Source organism: Scardinius erythrophthalmus (genome assembly GCF_964197995.2).
Source record: "Scardinius erythrophthalmus genome assembly, chromosome: 5".
Lineage (NCBI taxonomy): Eukaryota > Metazoa > Chordata > Actinopteri > Cypriniformes > Leuciscidae > Scardinius > Scardinius erythrophthalmus.
In genome coordinates, this window is record NC_138225.1 from 20,027,424 (window position 1) to 20,049,904 (window position 22,481).

Genomic DNA, 22,481 nt, shown 5'->3' on the forward strand with positions numbered 1-22,481 from the left:
GAGAGACAACGACAGGAAAGATACAGGTAATATTGTTACTTTGTTTTGTTCAGTTGTATTATGTTTGCTTAAAATGTAAGGACCCCTTTTAAAGACTTGCAGAGTAGGAGCAACTTCATCTATAAAACATTTTTTATTTTATGTATTAAGGGATGTCAGGACACCAATTGCAGCCTGGTTCAACATCTATATCACTCAAAGAGGCTTTATATCAGGTATGTTTTCTCTGTTGTATTATTTTCTTTATTTATTAAAATTATACAAGAAAAAAAGCCGGCGTTCTGACAGAGAATCCGGAAGCGCTGCTCTGTGTTTACTACATGATCAGCATAGCAGATTGACATGTAGGAGAAGAGATTGTTTAATAAAGTTGTTATTTTTGTTTGTTTTTTTGCGCACAAAAAATATTCTCTTCGCTTCATAACATTAAGGTTGAACCACTGTAGTTACATGGACTATTTTAACTATGTCTTTACTACCTTTCTGGGCCTTGAAAGTTACAATGACGTTAATGCCTATGGCTGGTTCAGAAAGCGCTCGGATTTCATCAAAAATATCTTAATTTGTGTTCTGAAGATGAAGGTCTTACGGGTTTGGAACGCACAAGGGTGAGTAATTAATGACAGAAATTAAATTTTTTGGTGAACTAACCCTTTAAATGATATCACAACAAACATCCAAACACCCAAACATTAAACTTAATTTAAGCATTCTCATGTTCTTTCAAACCTGTATGGCTTTCTTTCTTTTGTGGAACACGGAAGAATATATTTTTGAACTGTTTCTCCATAAAAAATTGAAGGGGTGGTGGAGGGATGCTGCTAAACTGTCAATGAATTGAGGTGAGACTGCTGAATATATATATACACCTCTTATCGTTGATTGCTGAGTGCTCTCCACTCGTGTTAACTATCTGAACGTGCTCCTCCCGAACTTTGTTAATGAAACATTTTGTGTTACACAGAACCCATAAAGGTTTGGAATGACATGAACATGAGTGAATGATGACTACTTTCATTTTTGGATGAACTTTCATGCAACTAACTAGCCAAATAGCCAAATAAAGTGGCTTGTCAAAATAACCAAGCAAAAATGTACATGAGATTCAGCAAATATTTGCTCAAGCTTACAAATACCCCTAAAATTACCCTTGTTTTATTGTTTGTTTCTTTGGCTCAGAGAGTGTTTTAACAGTTCCATGGAAAAGAAATCACCACATTGATTTTCCTGCTGAGTATAAGGAACCATTATATCCTGTCTACACCCTAGAGTTTCCTGTCAGATCTCCACTGTTCTGTTGACTTTGACAGTGTTTTCTCGTGGTGTCATGCCAGAACTAGGTTTGGTTTGCTTGTCCAGTGCATTTCTGTCTGTTTTTTGTTTCTGTCAGAATTTAATGTCCAGTGAGAAAAGGTCTTCATCACTTCAGTATAGAGTTTGATGGTTTAATCTAATATAATGCCAGTTTGATTTGAGTTTACCCCTAGAAATGTAACATATATTCGGTTCATTTCAAGATCCTATTTTAACCCTTTCATGCATGAATTATGATATCCTCAGTCAGGATTTTTTTTCCTATGTGTTTTTATTGCTCTTAGGGCATGAAAAACAAGAATTGATTTTTATTTTATTTTTTTTACAAATTTTTCAAAGAGATCTTCAGATGTCCACTTGAGTGGACAGCATGCGTTTATACTGTAATAAATATAAGACAATAATCAAACAGATAAAGTATGTGGATTTAACAAACTAATCAATGCAATTATATCAAATCATGTGAAAACTATAAAATATATACAAAAAATATAAATGCAAAATATTGCAAAGGCTTCATACAACTTCATACAAGTTGCACTTCGCGTATCTTTGATATCAGAACATGAGGACGTGATTCCATCAGAATTTTCTACAGCCTGTCAAGGTACAACTGTGGAAACCACTCAGATGCTCCCTCCAGTGCACCAGAATATGGAGATTTACCCTTATTACTTTTTTGATGTTACAAGTAAAGTAATGTGTTACAAGTAACATGCATTACCTAATCAGATTACTTTTTGATCTAACAAGTAATTAACTACAAGTAATGTGCATTACCTAATCAGATTACTTTTTGATATAACGAGTAAAGAAACGCATTACAAGTAACATGCATTACGTAATCAGATTACTTTGTGATGTTATGAGTAAAGAAACTCATTACAATAACGCATATTACATAATCAGATTACTTTTTGATGTTATGAGTAAGGAAACGCATTACAAGTGACATGCATTATGTAATCAGATTACTTTTTGATGTTATAAGTAAAGAAACACATTACAAGTAACATGCATTACGTAATCAGATTATGTTTTGATGTTATGAGTAAAAAAACGCATTACAATAACGTGCATTACGAAATCAGATTACTTTTTGATCTAACAAGTAAAGTAATGCATTACAAGTGTCATACATTATGTAATCACATGACTTTTTTCGATGTCAATGAAAATTACTTTCTAATAATACAAATACATTTATTTACAGTAAAAAAAGTCACTGTAGATTAAGTTTTTAAGTTTTAAATTTAAAAAACAATATTCACATTATAATTATGAATTGTAGCTGAAATATAGCAGACAGTTGATGCATGACGTCCACTACAGTGGACATGTGATTAATCAGAGTTTTCTCTCAATCTAAAATCAAAACTTGGAAAATTTTACTGTGATATGACTCATTAGATATTGCTTGATGCTGCAATATTTTTTTTACCTACAAGAGTCTCCTAGATTAGAAGGAATGGGTGGATATTCCGGAGCAACTTGGCATGTCTGACTGACCCTTGGCCATCTTGGTTTGGAGGGGGAAAAAATCGAAATACAAAGGCTTGCCACTTGGTTGCAATTTATAGGATGATGCACCAGGGTCCAATGAAGAGGCTGATGTGCAACTTTGCCATAAAAACCCGTGCAAATTCAAGAAAATGTATTTTTAATAGCTGTCCACTGTAGTGACCACTATGCGTGAAAGGGTTAATTAGCATTTTAATTTTCTTACATATGTAAATATCGAAATGGTTGTCAGTAAAACAGATCATCTTAATACTGTAATTGAATGGTAAGACTGTAAATTAGTCAAACATTGAGATGTTTCCTATAAACTAGATAAGGACCTTCCTGTCAAAGGTTAGACGGGGTCACTTGTGATTAGAAAAGCTCCTGTGATCAATACTTCTGATTAAACGCAGCCACAGTAAGCTTTGCATTTAACTAAAGGAAAACACCTCATCATTATTGACAGACTCTTTAGAGATATTTGGCCATTATGGGTCTTCTGAGCTTGTCATTAGTTTTTAGGGCAGTGTTTCTCAAACTTTTTTGGTCAGGTCTCCCCCCCTTAACCCCTTAACCCTTTAAAAACATTCTAAAAATATAACAGTAAGGGAGAATAATAATAGATCAGAACATAACTTTCAATTTAAATGAACAAAAAATGTAAATATTTCAGTGATGCTCAGTGGCTGCACGGAGCTCTTTTGACAGCGCCTCCCGACCTCAGCTTCTTGTACATCTTCTCGCTGGAATATGGCAGCGAAGCGGGACGTTCACAATAGCAGCTTGTGATTCCGTCTGCGGAAGAGGTGCAACGGCTGACCCCCACCCCAAGCTGTACCTGTGCACCTCTTTGAGAACCACTGTTTTAGGGTATGAGGTAATTCTGTACTCAGCTGTGGCTACGGTTGCAGATATTTGCGAACTTTCTCGATTTGCTTTCATATGCAGTTTGGGTCACACCATGAGCAAATATAATTTTTTTTCATCTGTAATATGGATGAATGTGACAGCTGTTGCTAGGGCATATTTTCTAATATTTTCAGCAACACTCACTGGTTATGTAGGTGTTTCAAGTCTTGTCAACACACTGGTGACCTTCTCCATCTACATTCTTATCCTCTGGTGTCACAGAAACTGTTGCCGGGCAACAGAGGTGCAGTGTGCCTCTCTAAACAATGCTGGACTTTATCCAGTCCCCCAAATCCAGGCTGACTCTTGTACTGCCCGATGAAAATGAAACCTTTTGCTGAGCCCACCCCCCCTTCTACCTCTGAAAAAGAGGACGAGAGAGGGCTTCCTGCTCCGGAGGAGTGAAAGTCTCCTTTCTGTCCCCTCAGGTATGTGCTAATGGGGCTCTCTGACATTAGAGCCCATTCATGTGCTGTACAGCTGCAAGGATCTTCTGAGAATGGACAGATTTTGATAGTCTGATGATCTTTCATATCTTTGTTGAAGCAATCAGATAATACTTTACAATAAGGCTTTATAATTAATAAGGATTATTTAATACATTAGGTATCAGGAACAATACTTTTCCTCAAAATGTATTAATCTACATTAAAGGTATAGCGGAGGATTTTTTACTTCCGGGTGGATCACCTATACTATTGGTCCTCCTAATTGTCAATCATTCTGGTGACTCAATCAAACTTATTCAAAAAGTGGAGAGGGGGGTCTTATCTAAAATTCGGAAAGATCCTCCGCTATACCTTTAATGTTTCTACATAATGAACACATTATTGTTAAAAAGTTTGGGGTTGTTAATTTAAAAAAAATATTTTTGGGAAAGTCTCTTATGCTCATCAATGCTGCATTTATTTAAACAAAAAAAATATAGTAAAAACAGTAATACTGTAAAATATTACAATTTAAAATATTGAATATTTTAATATAATGTATAATGCAATTTATTTATTAGTAGTTTGATGGCAAAGCTGAATTTTAATTAGCCATTACTGCAGTCTTCAGTGTCACACGATCCTTTAGAAATCATTCTAATATGCTGATTTGCTGCTCAATAAATATTTCTTATTATTATCAATGTTAAACAGTTGTGTTGTATTTTTATGAAAAACCATGATTAATTTTTTTTACAGGATGCTTGATATTTTTTTGAAAACATGATTAATTTCCCCCCACAATTGATTAAAAAGAAAGAAAAGTAAAAAGAAAGAAAGCATTTAATTACTATAAAAATATTTTGTTATATTACAAATGTCTTGACTGTCTCCTTTGATCAATTCAGTGCATTCTTGCTGAATAAAAGTATTCATTTCTTTCCAAAAACATATCTAATGCATACCGTTAACAAAATTAAATCAAGTGCACTAAAATCTAACGTAAAAAGAACGACAACAACATATTGCTCTGTTTTGATTAAATAAGTTTATTTTGATCAGTTACATATAGGGTGTATATCCCTGTGGGAGCATCACAGTAAACGTCCTAGATACTTTTCTTCTTTATAATCACACTTGCTCTAAAAAATAAAATCACCTTTAAGTTTCTGCTTGATATCAGAAATAGGTAAATTTTTACAGAATTCTTGTATGACAAGAAAATGTGCAATCTGAAATACTCAATTCCCACGATTCAGCAATTAAAAAGATCTCATAAAACTGCTCGTTAGCATCGGGTTTTGTTGATAAAATTAACTTGGCCTTACAAATATTAAGCCAGTCGTTCGTCCGATCTAGATCACCGTGAGCGCTGCCTTTCAACAAACAAATAAACTAGTCATATAATCAGCATGTAAAATAACTTTGAAAAGCTATAGCCAGGCAGTGAATGGGGAATAATCCCTCAAAGCTAGCACTTAAAATGCCAGTGTAGAACTATTGGATTAGACAGTAAGAGAAAACCCCCTGATCAGCACATTATTCACACACTCAGTTGCTTGTGCAAAATAAATCAATTATCAGTTCATTGGTCTAACAAACATGTTGGTACACAATACATGTCCTTTTAAGTGTAAATCATGCTGTGTGTTTGTGAGAACCAGTAAAATAATCGGCTCCTGTGAAAACACAGTTCTCTGAGATGAACAACTGAGAGATTCTTCAAATGGTGATGAGGAGGAATTTTCAAAGAAAATGAAACAAAAACGAAACTGTACATAATATCTATGACAATATGTTTCCCTTATACCATCTTATCAGCAAGGGTAGCAAACAAAAACATAATAATAAATACATTGCATGAAAGCCGTTTACAATATATTAAAATCGCTGCATAATAGTTTATCTTTATAGTGTTTATATATATATAAAACTCATATTTGTAAAAAGAAAGAAAATGACATCAGTAAAAGAATAATAACAACAGTAATAATACAAAAGCTTCATTATGATAAATTTGCATGTGTAAACTCATTGGATTGGACAGAATCACATTCAAAGGCTTTTCACCTAGCATGATGAAAGCTAAGAGGATATGACTGGCAAACAGGGACGGTAATTTCACATGACATGTTAAGTCAGACCTTCAAAACACAGATTAGCTTTTTCCCCCCACTTCAATCTATAGGCAAGGTGCTTTTTTCAAGATTGGAAAAAGCACCCGCTTCTCTTTGAGAAAAGATTTACGCCTGAACGGCTTCAGATACAGACGGATTTGGTAACACCAGGTTCCAGAAAAGTGATAGTGGTGTGTGTGTGTGTGTGTGTGTGTGTGTGTGTGTGTGTTTGTGCGCGTGCTGAGTTAATCTTGCTAAATATGAGAATATACAAATTATTGCCACTGTCAAAGCTTTCATTTTTGCTAACCTTCTTTTAAATTGCATATATTACAAACTATATTCTTAAGTAAAACCACACAGGCCAATAACAGCGAAAACTGGTATTTTCTCCAATTGTATTTCTTCATATCCAAGACTACTCGGTGAAAAGCAAAGTGCTTTTCTTAGTGTATGCCACATATTCAAATATCTGATTTCTGCTAAAAGAAACTTCCACAAAATTCACAGAATCGAGAAAAAAAAAAAAAAAAAAAAGAAGCAATCCAGACTTAGCTTAACCCCAGAGTTAGATTTCTCCCTTTTTGAAACCGGATGGATTGCAGTGTAGGTAATTAACTTGGCTGCGATTCACTATCATCCTGGCTCTCTCTTCTTTTCCAGTAAAGGGATATGTAAAACCAAATGAGCAAGGTAAGCCAACATACAAAGACTTTCATTCTTATAGACTGAGCTTGTGAATCTTATCCGCAGTTAAAATGAAGGTTTGCCTGTCTGGATGGGTAACCCGGCACTGCGGACGGAATTCCGCATTGAAAAACACTAGATAAGTGACGATAACCTTGGCTTTGTTCAACATTTCTGCTCCCCTCTTGGGCATACTATGCGATTTATCCTGGCAGACTGTTCAGTAAAGTTCAGTATGAAAGCATTTACATTTTGTTTCTTCATTATAAAAAGATATTTACAATCCAGTGTCCCTTTCAGCTAGAGTTTATGAAGTCCCTCCAGTTTCAGTTGTAAAAACACACAGTCAGAGCAAGAAGAGAAAAGATAATGATCGATGTGTCATGCGTGGCTGCATGATGTCACTGGCACTGCATTAAAATGGTAAGTGCTAAGAAAAAGAACGGAAAATACATTTAATAATAAGCAAAGGAAAGAATCTTTATAAAAGAAAAGTGACCGGGGACCAGACCTGTGCCTCTGCCAGATTTCTTAAGGCAGGACTCACTGCGTAGTTTTTGTTGGGTAGTTGATGGGATGTGAGTGATTCCTTCAGTTCTGTATTTACTGATTTTTGGGTTTTTTTTGGCGTATTGGTGAGCCCCTGTTGGCTGTGAGCATCATTGGTACTGGTCCCCATTAGGAATGTGATGTTATGGCACTTGGTGCAGATCGACAGGCAGCGTGACAGGACGGGAGTGTGTGTCCGTGCTGTGTTCAGTAGTATGGCACTGAGCGCGCTAGCGCACCCTCATCTAAACACCCACATGGCTCTTTATATACATCATTAATAGCTGCACACCAGCTGCTGATTGGCTCACCTCTTGCCAGCTGAGGGTTTACTGGGGCAAGCAAGGTGCGACTCGAATTCAGAATGGCCTTCACAGAATGGAACGACAAAACAGAGATGACGATGATAGCGGTAATCTTAGAGTATGCTGAGTGTGCATATAGCGAGTTAGCTGCAAGTTTTATTCCTTCTGTTTTTCCCTCCAACTGCCCATATTTTCATTCCACTTTTTCTTCATTGCAGCAGCCCCTTCTCATTTGGTAACCTGAGGGAATGAAAAAGAGAAAGAGGTGTCAGTCTCTGGCTGTTCGTAGTTGTTGAATAAAATTTGGAGCAATAACATCCTAGTCTCTGGGTTCCCTACAGGATGTTTCATTTTAATTATTAGAACTCAGTACCCAATGAGCCATCTGTCTGGTGCTGCTGGTGAGGTAAACTACCCCCCCCCCCTCCACACACACCCCACACACACTACAACCAGAGCTTCTTCTCAGCTCTGTAAGCTTCCCACAGCTACCCCACTGACACCCCCAATATGTGTCTGTCACAAACTTGACAATTATTTTATTTAGTCTCAATTTATTGTGGTAGCATGTGGAAATGCAGAGAACAACAGAACTCTAAGATGACATTTGGCTGATGCAACGTAACAGTGTTAAAAATTGTTAAATACTAGGGTATTATGCTTAGATAATCCCATCACTGACGTTTACAGAGCATCCAGGGTCCTGCTCGGGATTTGTCTATCATTATGCCACAAGTAATCTGGCCTAGAAGCTCCTCTACTATTAAACAAATCATTGTTTTCTTTATTATGTGATAACACGCTCTAATACACAGTGAAAATTCAGTAATTGTAGACTAATTGTGGACGATTAATGGATCTGCTCTTTTAAACCAGGGGTTTTCAAGACCAAGACTACTTTAAAATACATTAAAATAAAAACAGCTCATTTAAATAATATCTCACAATATTACAGTTTTTACTATATTATTCTTTTAAAAAAATCAGACTAGGTGAGCATAAAAAAATACCTTTTAAACAGTATTGCACATAACTCTCAGTTCATTTTGAATAGATTATTTATAAAGGAAATCCAACCATGTTTAACTCTGCCTAAAGGGTGAATGGTTGAAATACATATCTGGTAGTGTTATCATTGATTAACAGATGTTCTCTAAAAGGAAAGACAAGCTTTTTATTGAAAAGACTATCATCCTAGTATCTGTCCACTAGATTTAAGCACTCACTATGCAAGATCTCTTAAGTGTTTAGCACATCCTCCATCTGCTATATAATCCAAGGGCAATGGTCCATTTCTTTCTCTTTCATCTCTCATTTGCTCTCTCTACTATATTCTCTTTACATTGGTTGCAGGCCTTTCCTGTCTGAAATCTTCTGCCTTCATCAAGGCTAATGTCACAATAGTGATTTTTCCCGTACTCCCACTCCCGCTGTCACATCACCGTGCCTCCTCGTAATTCCTTTTCTAATAACGCGTATGTGGGTGTCCGTCTGTTATGTAACTCTGCGGTTTCCTCTACTTTGTGCTTTGACCCCTATAGAGAACTTTTCCCATTTATATAAGCGACTGAGGCAATATGTCTTGTCATCACATGAGCATTTATGCTAATGTGTGTGCCTCTGACAGGCTAACCCTCAAGGCCATGGTTTGCGCTTCGTCCAACCAGAGATATCTTATGGATTTCCTGTTAAACTTCAGCCTGTTTAAGCTGTTAACCTAATAAGGAGCAGTAGTTTTGCTAATTAGAATGTGGAGGGTGTAGTAGAAGAGTAGGACAGCTAACTTGGGACAGCCTGTCTGCATTACAAAAATACATTACCACATTTAACAGTCACAATCCGCCCTCTCAATTGAATATTTGGGGGACTAGTTATTTTTAGTGTACTGCTCCCACACACATTGTCCTCCACCTAAAAAACTGGCAACCAGAGAAACCTTTTTCCCGATGTTGTTTTCTTTCTCTTTCTTTTGATGCTTTGCCGTTCTTTTAGGGCATAGAAAGTCATGGTAATTATACAAACAGGCTCATAACAGTGTGTGAGAGGCTGATAAGAGAAAGAGGGGAAGGGGGCAGGAACAGAGGTTTGAAGAGGAGCCAAATTTGAGATTATTAACTGAATAAAATAAACTGGTCACCCATTCTATTCTATTCTATTCTATTCTATTCTATTCTATTCTATTCTATTCTATTCTATTCTATTCTATTCTATTCTATTCTATTCTATTCTATTCTATTCTATTCACTATTATTATGATACTCAATTACTTTAATGTGTAAAACAAAGTTGGTATATCTCCTCTTACAGTACTGAATACCTTCTGATAAATAAGCTTGAACCATTGTATTCTGAATTTAAAATATCAACAGGATAACAGTTGTGTAACCTGGAGGCCTTTGTTGGAGGCTTGCAGGAATTTGAGGTCTTACCTTAACTGTGGACAGCGGTCGGGAAAGCTGGTTTACTCTGCTGTTTGAAAAAAGAAACAGAATAATGAGGGAAAGATTGTGTAGATATTTGTGCATTGCTTTTGATAATAGTACACTCAAATGAGCAGGATCTCACATGAACAAAATATCTTAATTTGTGTTCCGAAGATGAACAATGAGTAATTTCATTTTTGGGTGAAATAATGTACTTTGTAGGGTTGTCAAAGTTAACATGGTAATAATTATGATTTGATATATTGATTTATTGGAAATACTTTTTTTTCAGTCCTATTAAAAGATATCCTAATCCTGCTTACTTGTAATTTCATTCACTCTATTGGAAATCTCAATGGGGACACTTCATGGCAGCGTGATTTTCTTCCCTACAGGCTGCATGTGCTTTAACACACAGTTCAGGGATGCTTATATCTTCAGTACATCCCCATGGACACTTTGCCTACTGATGCCAGGCGGCAAAAGATATGAGACAAATGCGTGTGTGTGTATTTTGCATGACTGCCTATGTGCACGGTGTTTTCCCCTGCGCTATAAATGTCTCCCCCTCAGCTCAAAACAGCTAACAACCTAGAAATAAAGTACTCTTCAAGCTCAATATATATTCCTCCGCTCCAGTGAACGCCTTTCATTTTGTATGTTGCATCTATAAATAGAGGAAGACAAACGAGTATGCTACATTGAAGTAACAAGATATTTGTGAATAAAGAACTACTGAGCCTGAAACAGCACAGTTAAAATGCTATTTTTAGGCTCGATTGAACCTCGTGATGATGCAATGCTTATGAAAAACTGGGAGAATGGTGTTATGCAAGAGTATTGGTTGGAAATGTTTAATGAATAAATGCACAGGCTCATGATATAAGCTTATAGTTTATGCTGCATCCACAAACATAACTGCTTTAATCTGTAGCTGCTGCTTTTAGCATGCACAATATTGCAGTTCATTACATGACATATATAGCTGCAAATGCAATTCAGTGGCTATTTCAAACCATGATGGCTACATAAGGTGTGGTAAAACTCCTGTATAATCTACAATCCACTGAGGGAGTCAACTGCTTTGAATGTCTTTAAGGACACACCTTCACTTAATATATATATATATACTCTAGAATAAATATGATGTAAAAAATCACCTTTACATTTATTTTACATCTGAAGTGACGTTTTTAGTTTTTGAATGTTAAAATACTTTCCTTTGTCCTATTTTAATATGCAGAGTATAAGTCATTCATAGGTTTATTTCCCTGAATAAATTCCCTTTCCGTTGTTTATTTGAGTGTCCGACCAGTAAAATTGGCTCAGCCAATGTTTGGGTTTTGAGAAATCTGTTTGACTGACCAACAGCAGGAGTAGGAAGTGTTCAGGGAAACCTACTTAGAAAATTGTCAGTTATATATTATTCTGTTTGACACTACACTTTTGAACATGGTCACTGTATTTTTAGTTGAGATTTATTCATTGTTAAGATTGATTTATTCAAGACCTATATCTCTGGTTTCAAGTACACTATTTGTATTCCACTACTTATGGTATATACTGTAGCAGGAAAAAGAACATTAAATAATCTTGTTGAGCAGCTCCTTGTGAAAGATGACTATAATGATTAATCTGCCTGTTGTAATAGATGGCGAGACAAGAAGAAAAGTCAACCTCCTTAGCCGTCTCTAAGACCTATCGTGGGAAGATCTTCCGCAGAAATACCACCCTGCCTAAAAATGTCCTCAAGCAGACAGGAAGGAAGTCATTTTTGAGTGGCAACACACACAGGAAATCCACTTGATAAAAGACGGCCGCAAAAAGGAAAGTGAGTCGCAAAGTTTGAGTATCATGTTTGTCTTTACCTTTTAAGGGAATGGGACTCGTCCATAACCAAACCAGCTAATGTTTATAATAAAGGTCTGTTTTAAAATGTCTATGTGTAAATACACATAGGGCATATATACTATAAACATATATAGTATCTCATAATGGCTTATGTATGACATGTTAAAATTAAATTAAATGTCTGGGTAGCTTGAATGGCAGAAGACAACTTTGAGGTTTATTTGATGTTCAGTTCCTCTCATGTCGCCATGACTGTTTTTACTGGACAAAGACTAATTCCTATATCCTATATTCATAAACTTGCTTAACTTGTCTCGGCCCAGTGCTGGTGTACTGAAATAACATTTATTTTGAAATCTCTCTTATAACGGGTTAATGATTTGAGTAAGGGAAGCAATTTATCTACTAAAGGTCATCTGTAGTCCATGCGATGTGTCATTTCCCCCTTGGCAGATCACTTATGCAGAGTGTCTTTGTTTGAGAATACGTCTAGATCTCTGTCCATCTATCGAGCTCGTTCATCCTCACGAATTAACTATCCACCTGAGGCTATTCACCAGGCACACAAAAATGGCCAAGGCTACCAAAATCACCATGGCAACCGCTATTCTCCGGATTGTCATTGTCAGTGGAGGAAATGAGAAATGATAGTCCCATTTAGGAATGTAAAGTGAGGACCCTTGAAACGGAAGCACCTCGATGTCATTAGAACAATGACTTAAAAGATTAGACTGAATTACTGTTAGCTATCAAGGTTATGAGGCTTAGACACTCACTGTTTCTCCGCTTTGTCACGATCGTCGAGGAAGAACAGGGCGGTGGCGAGGAAGAAAATCCCCCCCAGAACGATGACGAAGGGACAGAGCATGAGGGCATATCCCAAGCTCAGGAACTGCCATAAAGCTGACGTAGCGTAGCTCTCCTGCAGGGAGTCTGATATCTGTAGGAACACATAGACACAAACAAAAGAGAACTCATTAGCAAACAAAGGAAAAGTCTGCTGTGAGCCAACATTAATGCAATAATTAACTTCCTAATATTGTCTTCAAGTGCTGTCAATCAGTTACTGGGTGAACACTTAATCCTTGTGTTAACTTGTCTTAAGCTATTGGAATCTGTTCAATAGTAAGTCAATAAATCTATAAAAAGACAATTATAATTAATTAAACTATTGATTCAGTCAAGGAGGCATTTTAAGTTTCAATTTATCATAATCTGATTACATTTTATGCTGTTTGTTCCCTCAAGATTCAGTCAGTCAGTCAGCAACTGGTTCTTAATGTTAAAGACCACATGACAAATTTCCTATGTAATATTAGAGAGGGATTTTGTCATTGCATTTGATTGTACAAAAATAGTACAAATAGTGTAGTGCAGGATGAATGAGTCAGCAATATTTGTGTTCCATTCTAAAGAACACAAAACTCAACTTTAGGACAAAACCCACTATTTTATAACAGACCTGTGAACAACAACAAAAAAATGGATGTTTCTAGTGTTAATGCTTTGTTCTAGCCAATCTAGTGTACTATATTATTACAAAATAAAGCAAAGGATGTACATTTTGACATAAAGATACTGACAACAGCATTAAAATGATGTTTAGCAGGGCTCCTCATCTGACTCACTTTAGCATGGCTAATCTGTTATCATCAGCACTAGCGTGCGAGTCTCATGGGTCGGGTAGGAATGCTGACACTAAAAGGTGTATGAGTGGGTGCTGACAGTGAGGTCCGTGTGTGTGTGTGTGAGACCACACTCCTGTATATGTGTATATCCCAGCTTTTATTATGCCAAACATTAATGTTGTACTATTTCTACTGCTAAAAATAGGGCTGAAGTTGAACATTTGTGGTGCGTAGCTAATGAGTTTTTTTTTTTTTTTTTTCGGAAAAAAAGATGGTAGATTGCGGCTGATAGCCTATTTTCATAGATAATTACACCACCCACTATGCCTAAGGTTATAGATTCACTCACAGGTACTATGAATGTTTTTACATCAGTTAGAGTGAAATGGTGCATTCCCAGGTATTTAGGAAATGTTATTCATTCACAGGTCTAGTGCACATATTGTTCACTTTTTAGAGGAAAGTGTTGTCTGCCTGCCACATGTATAATGTCTGGAAAAACTATAGTGTCACTGCCCAGTGTCAAAGTTCCTGTGGTTTTTCCTCTAAAAACTGTTCTTATTTTTATTATTCAGAGCTGGCAGTTTTTTTTTTTTTTATGACTGAAGTACGTCACAGCCACCATCACACTAGCTTGCCAGACCTCCGGAGTGAAATTATCAAGTAACTGTTGATGCATGACTCGGCCCCACATTGCTGGATTTGACAGGCCAGAATGCCCACGCACTTCCTCTGAAGATGTACCCACTATCTTAGAGGTAACTGAGAAGATCATTGTATTCACAGAGAGCAACTGAGTCATGTGACCTATACATAAAACTTTACAAAACATGTGGCAGCATTATAACCACACTGCCCAGCTGTCTGTCCACAGGTAGGGCATTTTGAGCAGATGGAATGTGGTGGGTTGCTAACACTTTGACTTGACTGAACTTTTAGCATTCTTGTAGCTCAAACAGTACAGCACAGTGCTAGCAACAGCAATATCATGAAGTTAATTCCCCTTGAATTTACATTTATTCATGTAGCATAAACCTTTATCCAGTACAAAAGGGAACTTGATAAAATATACATAGCTATTCAATAGTTTGGGGTCAGTAATAAGAATTTATATTTTTATTAAGCAAGGATGCATTAAATTTATCAAAAGTGGCATGTAATGTTATTAAGTATTTCTATTTTAAACAAATGCTGTTCTTTGAACTTTCTATGTCAAGCCATTAAATCAATAATGTGCAAGACATGTGGTTCAAATACCAAATGATGTAGAGATAAAAAAACATATCATATAAACAATATACAGGCAGATTAGACACACTTCTTACCTCCTGCTGTGTGCTTATGACACACTCTTGCAGAATATTGATGTGTATGTGGGAGATAGATAAAGAGCAAACACATTGCAAATGCACTTTTGTTGTAAGAGGTTGAAAGTGATAATGGAATAAGTGAACAATGGGTCTGAACCCTGAGCCCTACATGACATGGGGCTCTGAACCTGTCAAAAGCACGCACATGAGTTACTGTTTAGCTTGGATCAACTCCAGTGACTCCTGTTCGGAATGCCAGGAATGTCTACAGGAGTCGGAAGTCTAGGAACCACAGCGTGCTTTTTCCGGAGTTAAGAAGAATGATGAATTTATGCTGCACCGTGATCGGTTTGCCTTTGTTTTGTTAACATGAACAAGAGTGGAAATAGGAAAAGGAAGATGGAGCCAGGGTCAGCGTACAAAATCATAGATCAAAATGTCACAAGGCGGCGTAGCTTATTGTTGCACACAAGTGTTTAAGAGACCGAAGGGAACACTTGTAGATGAACGTAGCCTTGAATGAGCTGGTGACTGGCATATATACCAACATAATGTCTCCCTAGGAAAGGTATTACTGGAAAGAAACGCAGATCAGGAAGAATGGAAAACCTTCAGAGGGCTTTTGTGTAATTCTGCCATTGTGAACTCAAAAAAAGCAGTCCCTACACACCAAATAGTCAATACTGAACAGTATATACTTGTAGCAGAAAGCAGTATATACTTGTGAGACATTCTTACCAGGCCAATGAGGTACGGACTCCCAGCATCCCCTAGTAAATGTGACGTGAAGCCCTGGAAGGCAACAGCAGTGGCTCTTCTGGTCGGTATGACAACATACTGGAGAAAGAAAAGAGGTGATAAGAAAACAGCAGTGAGAATCACATGAAAACAAAACAGGAAAACAAAAGTACCATGAGTGCTCACTTAAACTGACAATGTCAGAGCGCTTTACACTGACCCAGGCTGACTGGAGTTTATGTATGCAGTAAGACCTTAGCTGACTCAACTTCATGACAGCTTTTCTTGCTAAATCTTTAAATCAACCTTACATGCACTCGGTTTACAGCTTCTCTCTTCTCTAACTCACTTACTTCCTTCACACAAAAACATCCAAACTGAAAATGTTATTCCGTTTTATTTTCCATGAGTGGCATTTCCATTAAGTGCAATCAAAAGTAGCAATTTTGTCTTGGGTCCCACCCAGGCTATACCAAACCTCGTAGTCATGCATCCCACCATTCAAAATAAGAAACTAGCCTGAGAAGATGACCATTTTGTAACAGTTAAAGGCTTTAAAGTTTCCACTCGACCCAGCAGATAAATACAGGCTTTCAGTACAAACCATTAAAATGTCCGCTGTAATGGCCCAGTTCAAAAAGAGCAGCGTCTCTCCGATGAAAATGCAGATCTGAGGAGAAAAAGAGAGCGAGGGGGGGGGGGGGAAATAGAAGAGGAAAGATCAAATATATTTCATTCTTTCAAATTAAAAGTTACTCTACCATGTATGTATATGTATGTATGTATGTATGTATATATATATATATATATATACTGTAGAGAGAGAGAGAGTGAGAGAGAGAGAGAGACAGCGGGATAGATAGATAGATAGATATGTATATATATAGATACACACACAAACACACACACACAGACACAGACACACAGACACACACACACACACACATACACACACACCAGCGTTTGCATTTGGTCAAAGACTAAATTAACCCGGCTCATCTACTAAAAAACAAAACAAAAAAAACAATAAATGTTGTGGAATATGAAAACATGTCATTATACTGTGGTTATGTTATATGTAATTTTATATGAGGGCAACAGGACCATGTTGCGCTCCAAACCATAAAAAAGAGACAAGCGGTTAGCATTAAACTAGAGTGGAACTCAAAATGTCTGGTGGCTGAAACCGTGTCACATTTAACAAGTTATTACAACAGATTGGTGCAATCCCATGAGAACAGACGAACTGATTTAAGCATTCCCACATAAATTAACTGATATCCCACAGTGTCTAGTCTGGATTTTCAAGGTGCTTATGGCAGACTGAGACACAAGCATTGAATATCTCCACTAATCTTAGTGACTTGACAGAACGTAGATGGTCTCTCCACAACTCTGAGGCCAGAATACGACTGACGGCAGCTGCTGGGGTCAAACCAGACAGGATTGTGAGGAGAACTGTAGGTTGCAAGGGAATTTGATCATTCAAGTGGCTGTTCTGACTTTGACAGGGTCTTGTGTTGGTCTCAGAGATTTGTTGAGCAGGGCTGACAGAGAGATGACCTCAGGGTGTCATTTTTTTTTAGTTTGTGGGTCTAGAACCTTCCATTTAGATGTCAGTGTGAGAGAATATCAGAATAGAAGGTGAGGAAATGAAAGCATGAAAGTGTGCGCGTGTTTGGGCATGTATGAAACTCTGTCCCGAAGTGACTTGAGGCTCAGACAGCGTGTCGGACAAACAGGCTAAAACTGTAAAGCCCTGCAGGACTCTGGTTCAGGACTGAATTGTGATCAGCCAACGTGCTGACGAGACAGCAGCTGTCCCTGCTGGAACAGACCCTGACAGAGCTCCAGCGTGCTGTCACATTCTCAGACTCCACATCTGTCACTATCAAATTTTCTCACTCCAGATATTTCCCTCCTTAAAGTTTTGGATTCCTTGTTTTTCGTATGCTACATTTGGATGTAATTACAGAAGCCTTGTGGCAGGTGATTGAAGGGGTGCTCATGTCTTTAGTTGGGGGCTGGCTGCCACTGTCATGTTATCTTTTTGACAAGATGGCATGAAGGCCTGTGGTCTAAATGATGTGTCATTCATTTCTATAAATACCCTAAATTTGAAATTTACTGTAAAATCTGGACTGATTGTTGCTCTCAGTAAGACTGACAGAAATACCCTTTTCCATTTTCACATTTTCCAATTACAGTGATATTCCATTTGAATTTTAAATAACAAAATGTTTCTGTTTTCTAAGAGTTTAGTGAGATAACTTATATATTTTTAAATGACAATATACACTACTGTTCAAAAGTTTGGGGTCGTAAGTTAAAAAAAGGGTCTCTTATGCTCAACAAGTCTGTATTTATTTGATTAAAAAATACAGTAAAAACAGTAATATTGTGAAATATCACATTTAAAAAAAATAGCAGTTGTGCTGCTTAATTAAAAAAAAAAGTTTATTTTTTTTGAGGATTCTTTGATTAACAGAAAGTACAGGGATTATTTGAACTCTTTTTAAACATTATAAATGCCTTTGCTGTCACTTTTGATAAATTTAATATATCATTGCTGAATCAAATTATTAATTTCTTAAAAAAAAAAAAAATTTACTGAACCCAAACTTTTGAATGATGTTCTTGTCTTGTGCCATTTATAGATCAACATCCAACTCAAGATTGGTATGGGTCCATGAGACCCCAGGTCAGACCGTTTGCTTTTATAGTTCTTAAAGTCATCACAACTTTTAACAAAGGAACAAGAGGTTGCAAAACCAGGTCGGTTGAGGGTACAGTTAGTGAGTCTTTCATAGTTAAGATAAGGAGGCAAACGTTGAGCAAGCTTATAGTTTCTCAAACACTATATATATAGGTTCTTTTGTCCATGGGAAAGGCAAACAGTCCCTAAAAATACTTTCTCATCAGACTTTTCATCATAAACACTTATGAGATTCCCAGTCTGGTTTGGCCCTTCAGGGAGCATCCAGCATTTTGTTCTGACCTGATTGTTTTTTGCTAGAAGAACGAGTATTTTTTGTTAGAAGAACGAGTATGACCTGGTAGAATTTTTGTTTTCTTATGCAGCATGACTTTTTCTCCATTAGTGACTCACAAATGCCACAGCCTATTGTTTCTTAGCCGTAACTGTGAAAACTGCTCCCTCTTCCTGCTTTACATGCCAATTAAATAAGAACGCAGTGCCTGTTGCTCTTATTCTTTTAGTATCGGGTTTGGACCTAACAACCCTGCCAAGCAACTATGGCTGTTAAATCAACTGAATGCAACAGACTTTATATCGTTTAAAGCCTTATATTGAACTCTGAATAGATGTGACCTTATTTGACTTTGGATAGTCAGAAGGGAGCTGTACTAGAGATATTCAGGCCACAGTGTTAAGAAGCAATTCAGGAGACAATCTATGGCAACCAATATAATATGAGCTATTTACATGAAGCGTCATAATATTGCAACAATATATCAAGTGTAATTCATCATATAGGGGTGAATTCAGGTTGATTGAGACACTTTTTCCAAGTCATTTCAATTGCAAAACGTGTCCCAATCACCCTGAATTCAACCTAGTTGACACACACACACACACACACACACACACACACACACACACACACACACACACACACACACACACACACACACACACACACACACACACACACACACACACACACACACACACACACACACACACACACACACACACACACATATGTTTTACTGGATAACAAATCCAAAAGACTAATTTATAACTAATTAAAAAGTACATATTTACAGTGTAGACTTGTGAAGTAGGCTGAAACTGAACAAAGTAGAGTTACTTACATATGCTCCCACAATGCTTTTCTTGGCCACAACAAATATGAGGCAGATGAAGATAGCAGAGCCCAACATGCTGACCGCACACACCAGCGGGTCGGCACGCTCCGTCTTCTGACGGCAGAGCCGTGTGGTCACAGCGCCGATCACCACTCCCAACAGCCCAGTCACGCAGGTGATGGCTCCAAATATCAAACTGGAGATGAGAGAGAAACATAGTAGTTGTCAAAACTGTAACGCTTGCGATTGACCGTTGGGCTTCAAGTGGAGTGTGTGTGTGTGTGTGTGTGTGTGTGTTCTGACCTGTCTTTACTGCTGCAGGGTTGATAGGTGCAGCTCACTGCTGTCTTCTGCACCACCTGAGCTCTGACCAGGTACTGCGGGATCCAGATCCCAAACGCCCCCGTGGCAAATGACACTGCGGCCGATGCCAGAGATGAAAATACATAACTACGGCTAGAGAACAGAAAGAAAAGGAATTAACATGCATAATTCTTGAGTTTTCATTCAGTAAATTTTTTTTTGCATTTCCAGTTTTTCCTGTTATTTTTGCTCTTTATGTCTTTCTGACATAATGTATGTGATTGCTGTGATTTTGCCAAGTAAGACATGTTCCTGGATCAGCATCTATTGGTGATCCTGGAACAATATTGCTTTCCAAAAACATAGTCCTAACCCTATCTCAACCCCTAAACCTAACCCTACCCATAAGTTATTCCTAAAATCAGTAGAAAAATATAGGTGAATAAGAATAGTGTAGAAGCCCCTAACCCTTGTTGTAAACTTGACATTAACTAAAAAACTATCCCTCAAATCTGATTGGTTGATTGAAATGTTGTTCCAGGATCAACATCGATGTTGATCTATTCTAGCAACATGTTCTACTTGGTGAAATCACGTTAACCGATGTGATATGGGTAGTTGACATCCATTTGATGTCAGTTTGGTCACAACAAAGATGGTTGGTCTAGTGGTGTGAAAAATACATGTACTAATACATACATATATACAGTGCTATGCATAAGTTTAGACACCCATGCTAAAGTTGACTAAAAAGAGGAATAAAAAATCATCTTTTGGAAATTGAACTTAATGCCTTAATTTAAAAAATTAGGAAAAATCCAACCTTTAAGGACACCAATTTTCTTTGTGAATGAATAATGTATCGTAAATAAATAAATATATAAATATAAAGATTGGCATGGAGTACTTTCCATAAGATCATCTCTCAATGCAAATTAAACCAGCTATTAGGCTAACTGAAATAAAACCATGCCAATCTCTAGGTATGGTGAAGGCTATGTGATGATGTGGGGCTATTTTAATTCCAAAGGCCAAGGGAACTTCATCAGGATGCATAGTATCCTGGATCCATGAAGTAACTGGCCTTTAAAAATAAAAATCTGCCTGCCTCTATGGGAATTTAACATAGAGGTGTCCAAACTTATGCACCCTGTATTTTAAGCAAGAATATTTATTTATTTACGATACATTATTCATTCACAAAGAAAATTGGTGTCCTTAAAGGTTGGATTTTTCCTAATTTTTTAAATTAAGGCATTAAGTTCAGTTTCCAAAAGATGATTTTTTATTCCTCTTTTTAGTCAACTTTAGTATGGGTGTCTAAACGTATGCATAGCACTGTATATATAAGCACAGACTACTTGAACTACTTGGCCCTTGAAATTCTATGCCAGCTACTCCAATAAACTGTCACCAAGTTCAAGTGAAGGCAGGACTGGAAAAATAGACATTGAGGGTCCAATATTCATTCAATGGTTGATTAAGTGATTGCATCTGGATCTGGTACGTCCCAATCCTAAACAATAAGTTCATGGATAGAAAAAAAGTGGCATACTTTTTGGCAAGAGCTTTCATGTCACAGAGCCAGGAAGTGCGTGTCTTTATCCGTCCAGTGAGTTGGTCAGCACTCCCTCTCTTCGGCTCAGGGATAAAGATGAGGATGAGGAACCCAGCAGTCAAACCTAACATTGGAGAAACCTTGAGACAGAAAAAAAAAGATGATATTGCAGAGTTTAACACTGCCTTGTTGCCTTGTTTTCCAGAACAATATCTAAACATGCTTAAAATAATAGATATGTAATTGAGAAGCAAATTACTTAAAATTTTATGACATTTTCAGCTAATAATATACCTCAAATTATGTTGTTTTTTTTTCTACTCCATTTGTCTTTTTTTCTTTTTTTTAAGAATAAATCTAACAAAATCAAGTCTTATTATCTTATAAAGGTTTTCTTACACAATTTGTAGATGTTTTTACTCGGGAAAATCAAAAATGCTGCTTAGTTTTTTTTCAGTGCAGTGCTCTTAACTAGACTAAACATTTTTTGCTTGTATTACTGTGAGTCTGTGCTGTCTGTTAAACAAAATCTTGTGGGCTGAACAATAAAAAACTGTCTCACATCCTGTTTGGTCTAGCAAGTTATTCGTTGAGTCGATAATGGTGGTGTTATGTATTTTGTGATAGTTTTATTTATATTCACATTAGGGTGTGTATTGCCGGCAGGGTACTAGACTGCAGTGTGAAGTGGACTCTATTAGGTGATGTTTCTTTACTCCATCCTCTCGTTTTCTTTCTCAGTTTTCTCCCTTGTGTGGGAGCAGCTGCGGTCCACCAGGCCATGAGCTATTATCTCTTTTATCATCCTTCCTGATGGCTACAGCACAGCAGTGTGTATGTGTGTGTGTGTGTGTGTGTGTGTGTGTGTGCGTGCATGTGTTTGTTGGTTCGGTCGCCCACATGGAAGCAGCATAAGCGCCTCCGTCGCTTGTGAAAGCCAAAGCAATTCTGTCTGTCAGACGCAATCCTCCTGGAGATCATTTATAGCACATTAAAGCAAAGCTCTGCTCAAAATTGTGTGTCTTAT

At 37.2% G+C, this 22,481-nt stretch overlaps 1 protein-coding gene across 3 annotated transcripts in view; it reads right to left on the reverse strand.

Annotated features, from left to right (window-relative positions):
- Window positions 1-5,191: 5,191 nt before the first annotated feature.
- The window catches only part of spns2 (SPNS lysolipid transporter 2, sphingosine-1-phosphate), a 75,409-nt gene continuing 58,119 nt past the window's right edge, over window positions 5,192-22,481 (reverse strand). For 2 of the 3 annotated variants that reach the window (XM_081364622.1, XM_081364624.1), the window contains exons 6-13: window positions 21,452-21,594; window positions 19,897-20,049; window positions 19,600-19,789; window positions 16,367-16,432; window positions 15,763-15,861; window positions 12,863-13,026; window positions 10,242-10,281; window positions 5,192-8,052 (exon numbers count right to left, since the gene is read on the reverse strand). In XM_081364622.1, coding sequence (XP_081220748.1) covers window positions 8,041-8,052; window positions 10,242-10,281; window positions 12,863-13,026; window positions 15,763-15,861; window positions 16,367-16,432; window positions 19,600-19,789; window positions 19,897-20,049; window positions 21,452-21,594 — 867 coding nt within the window. In that variant the 3' untranslated portion in view covers window positions 5,192-8,040. The remainder of the gene's footprint in view (window positions 8,053-10,241; window positions 10,282-12,862; window positions 13,027-15,762; window positions 15,862-16,366; window positions 16,433-19,599; window positions 19,790-19,896; window positions 20,050-21,451; window positions 21,595-22,481) is intronic. The other variant, XM_081364623.1, reaches the window with a different exon arrangement.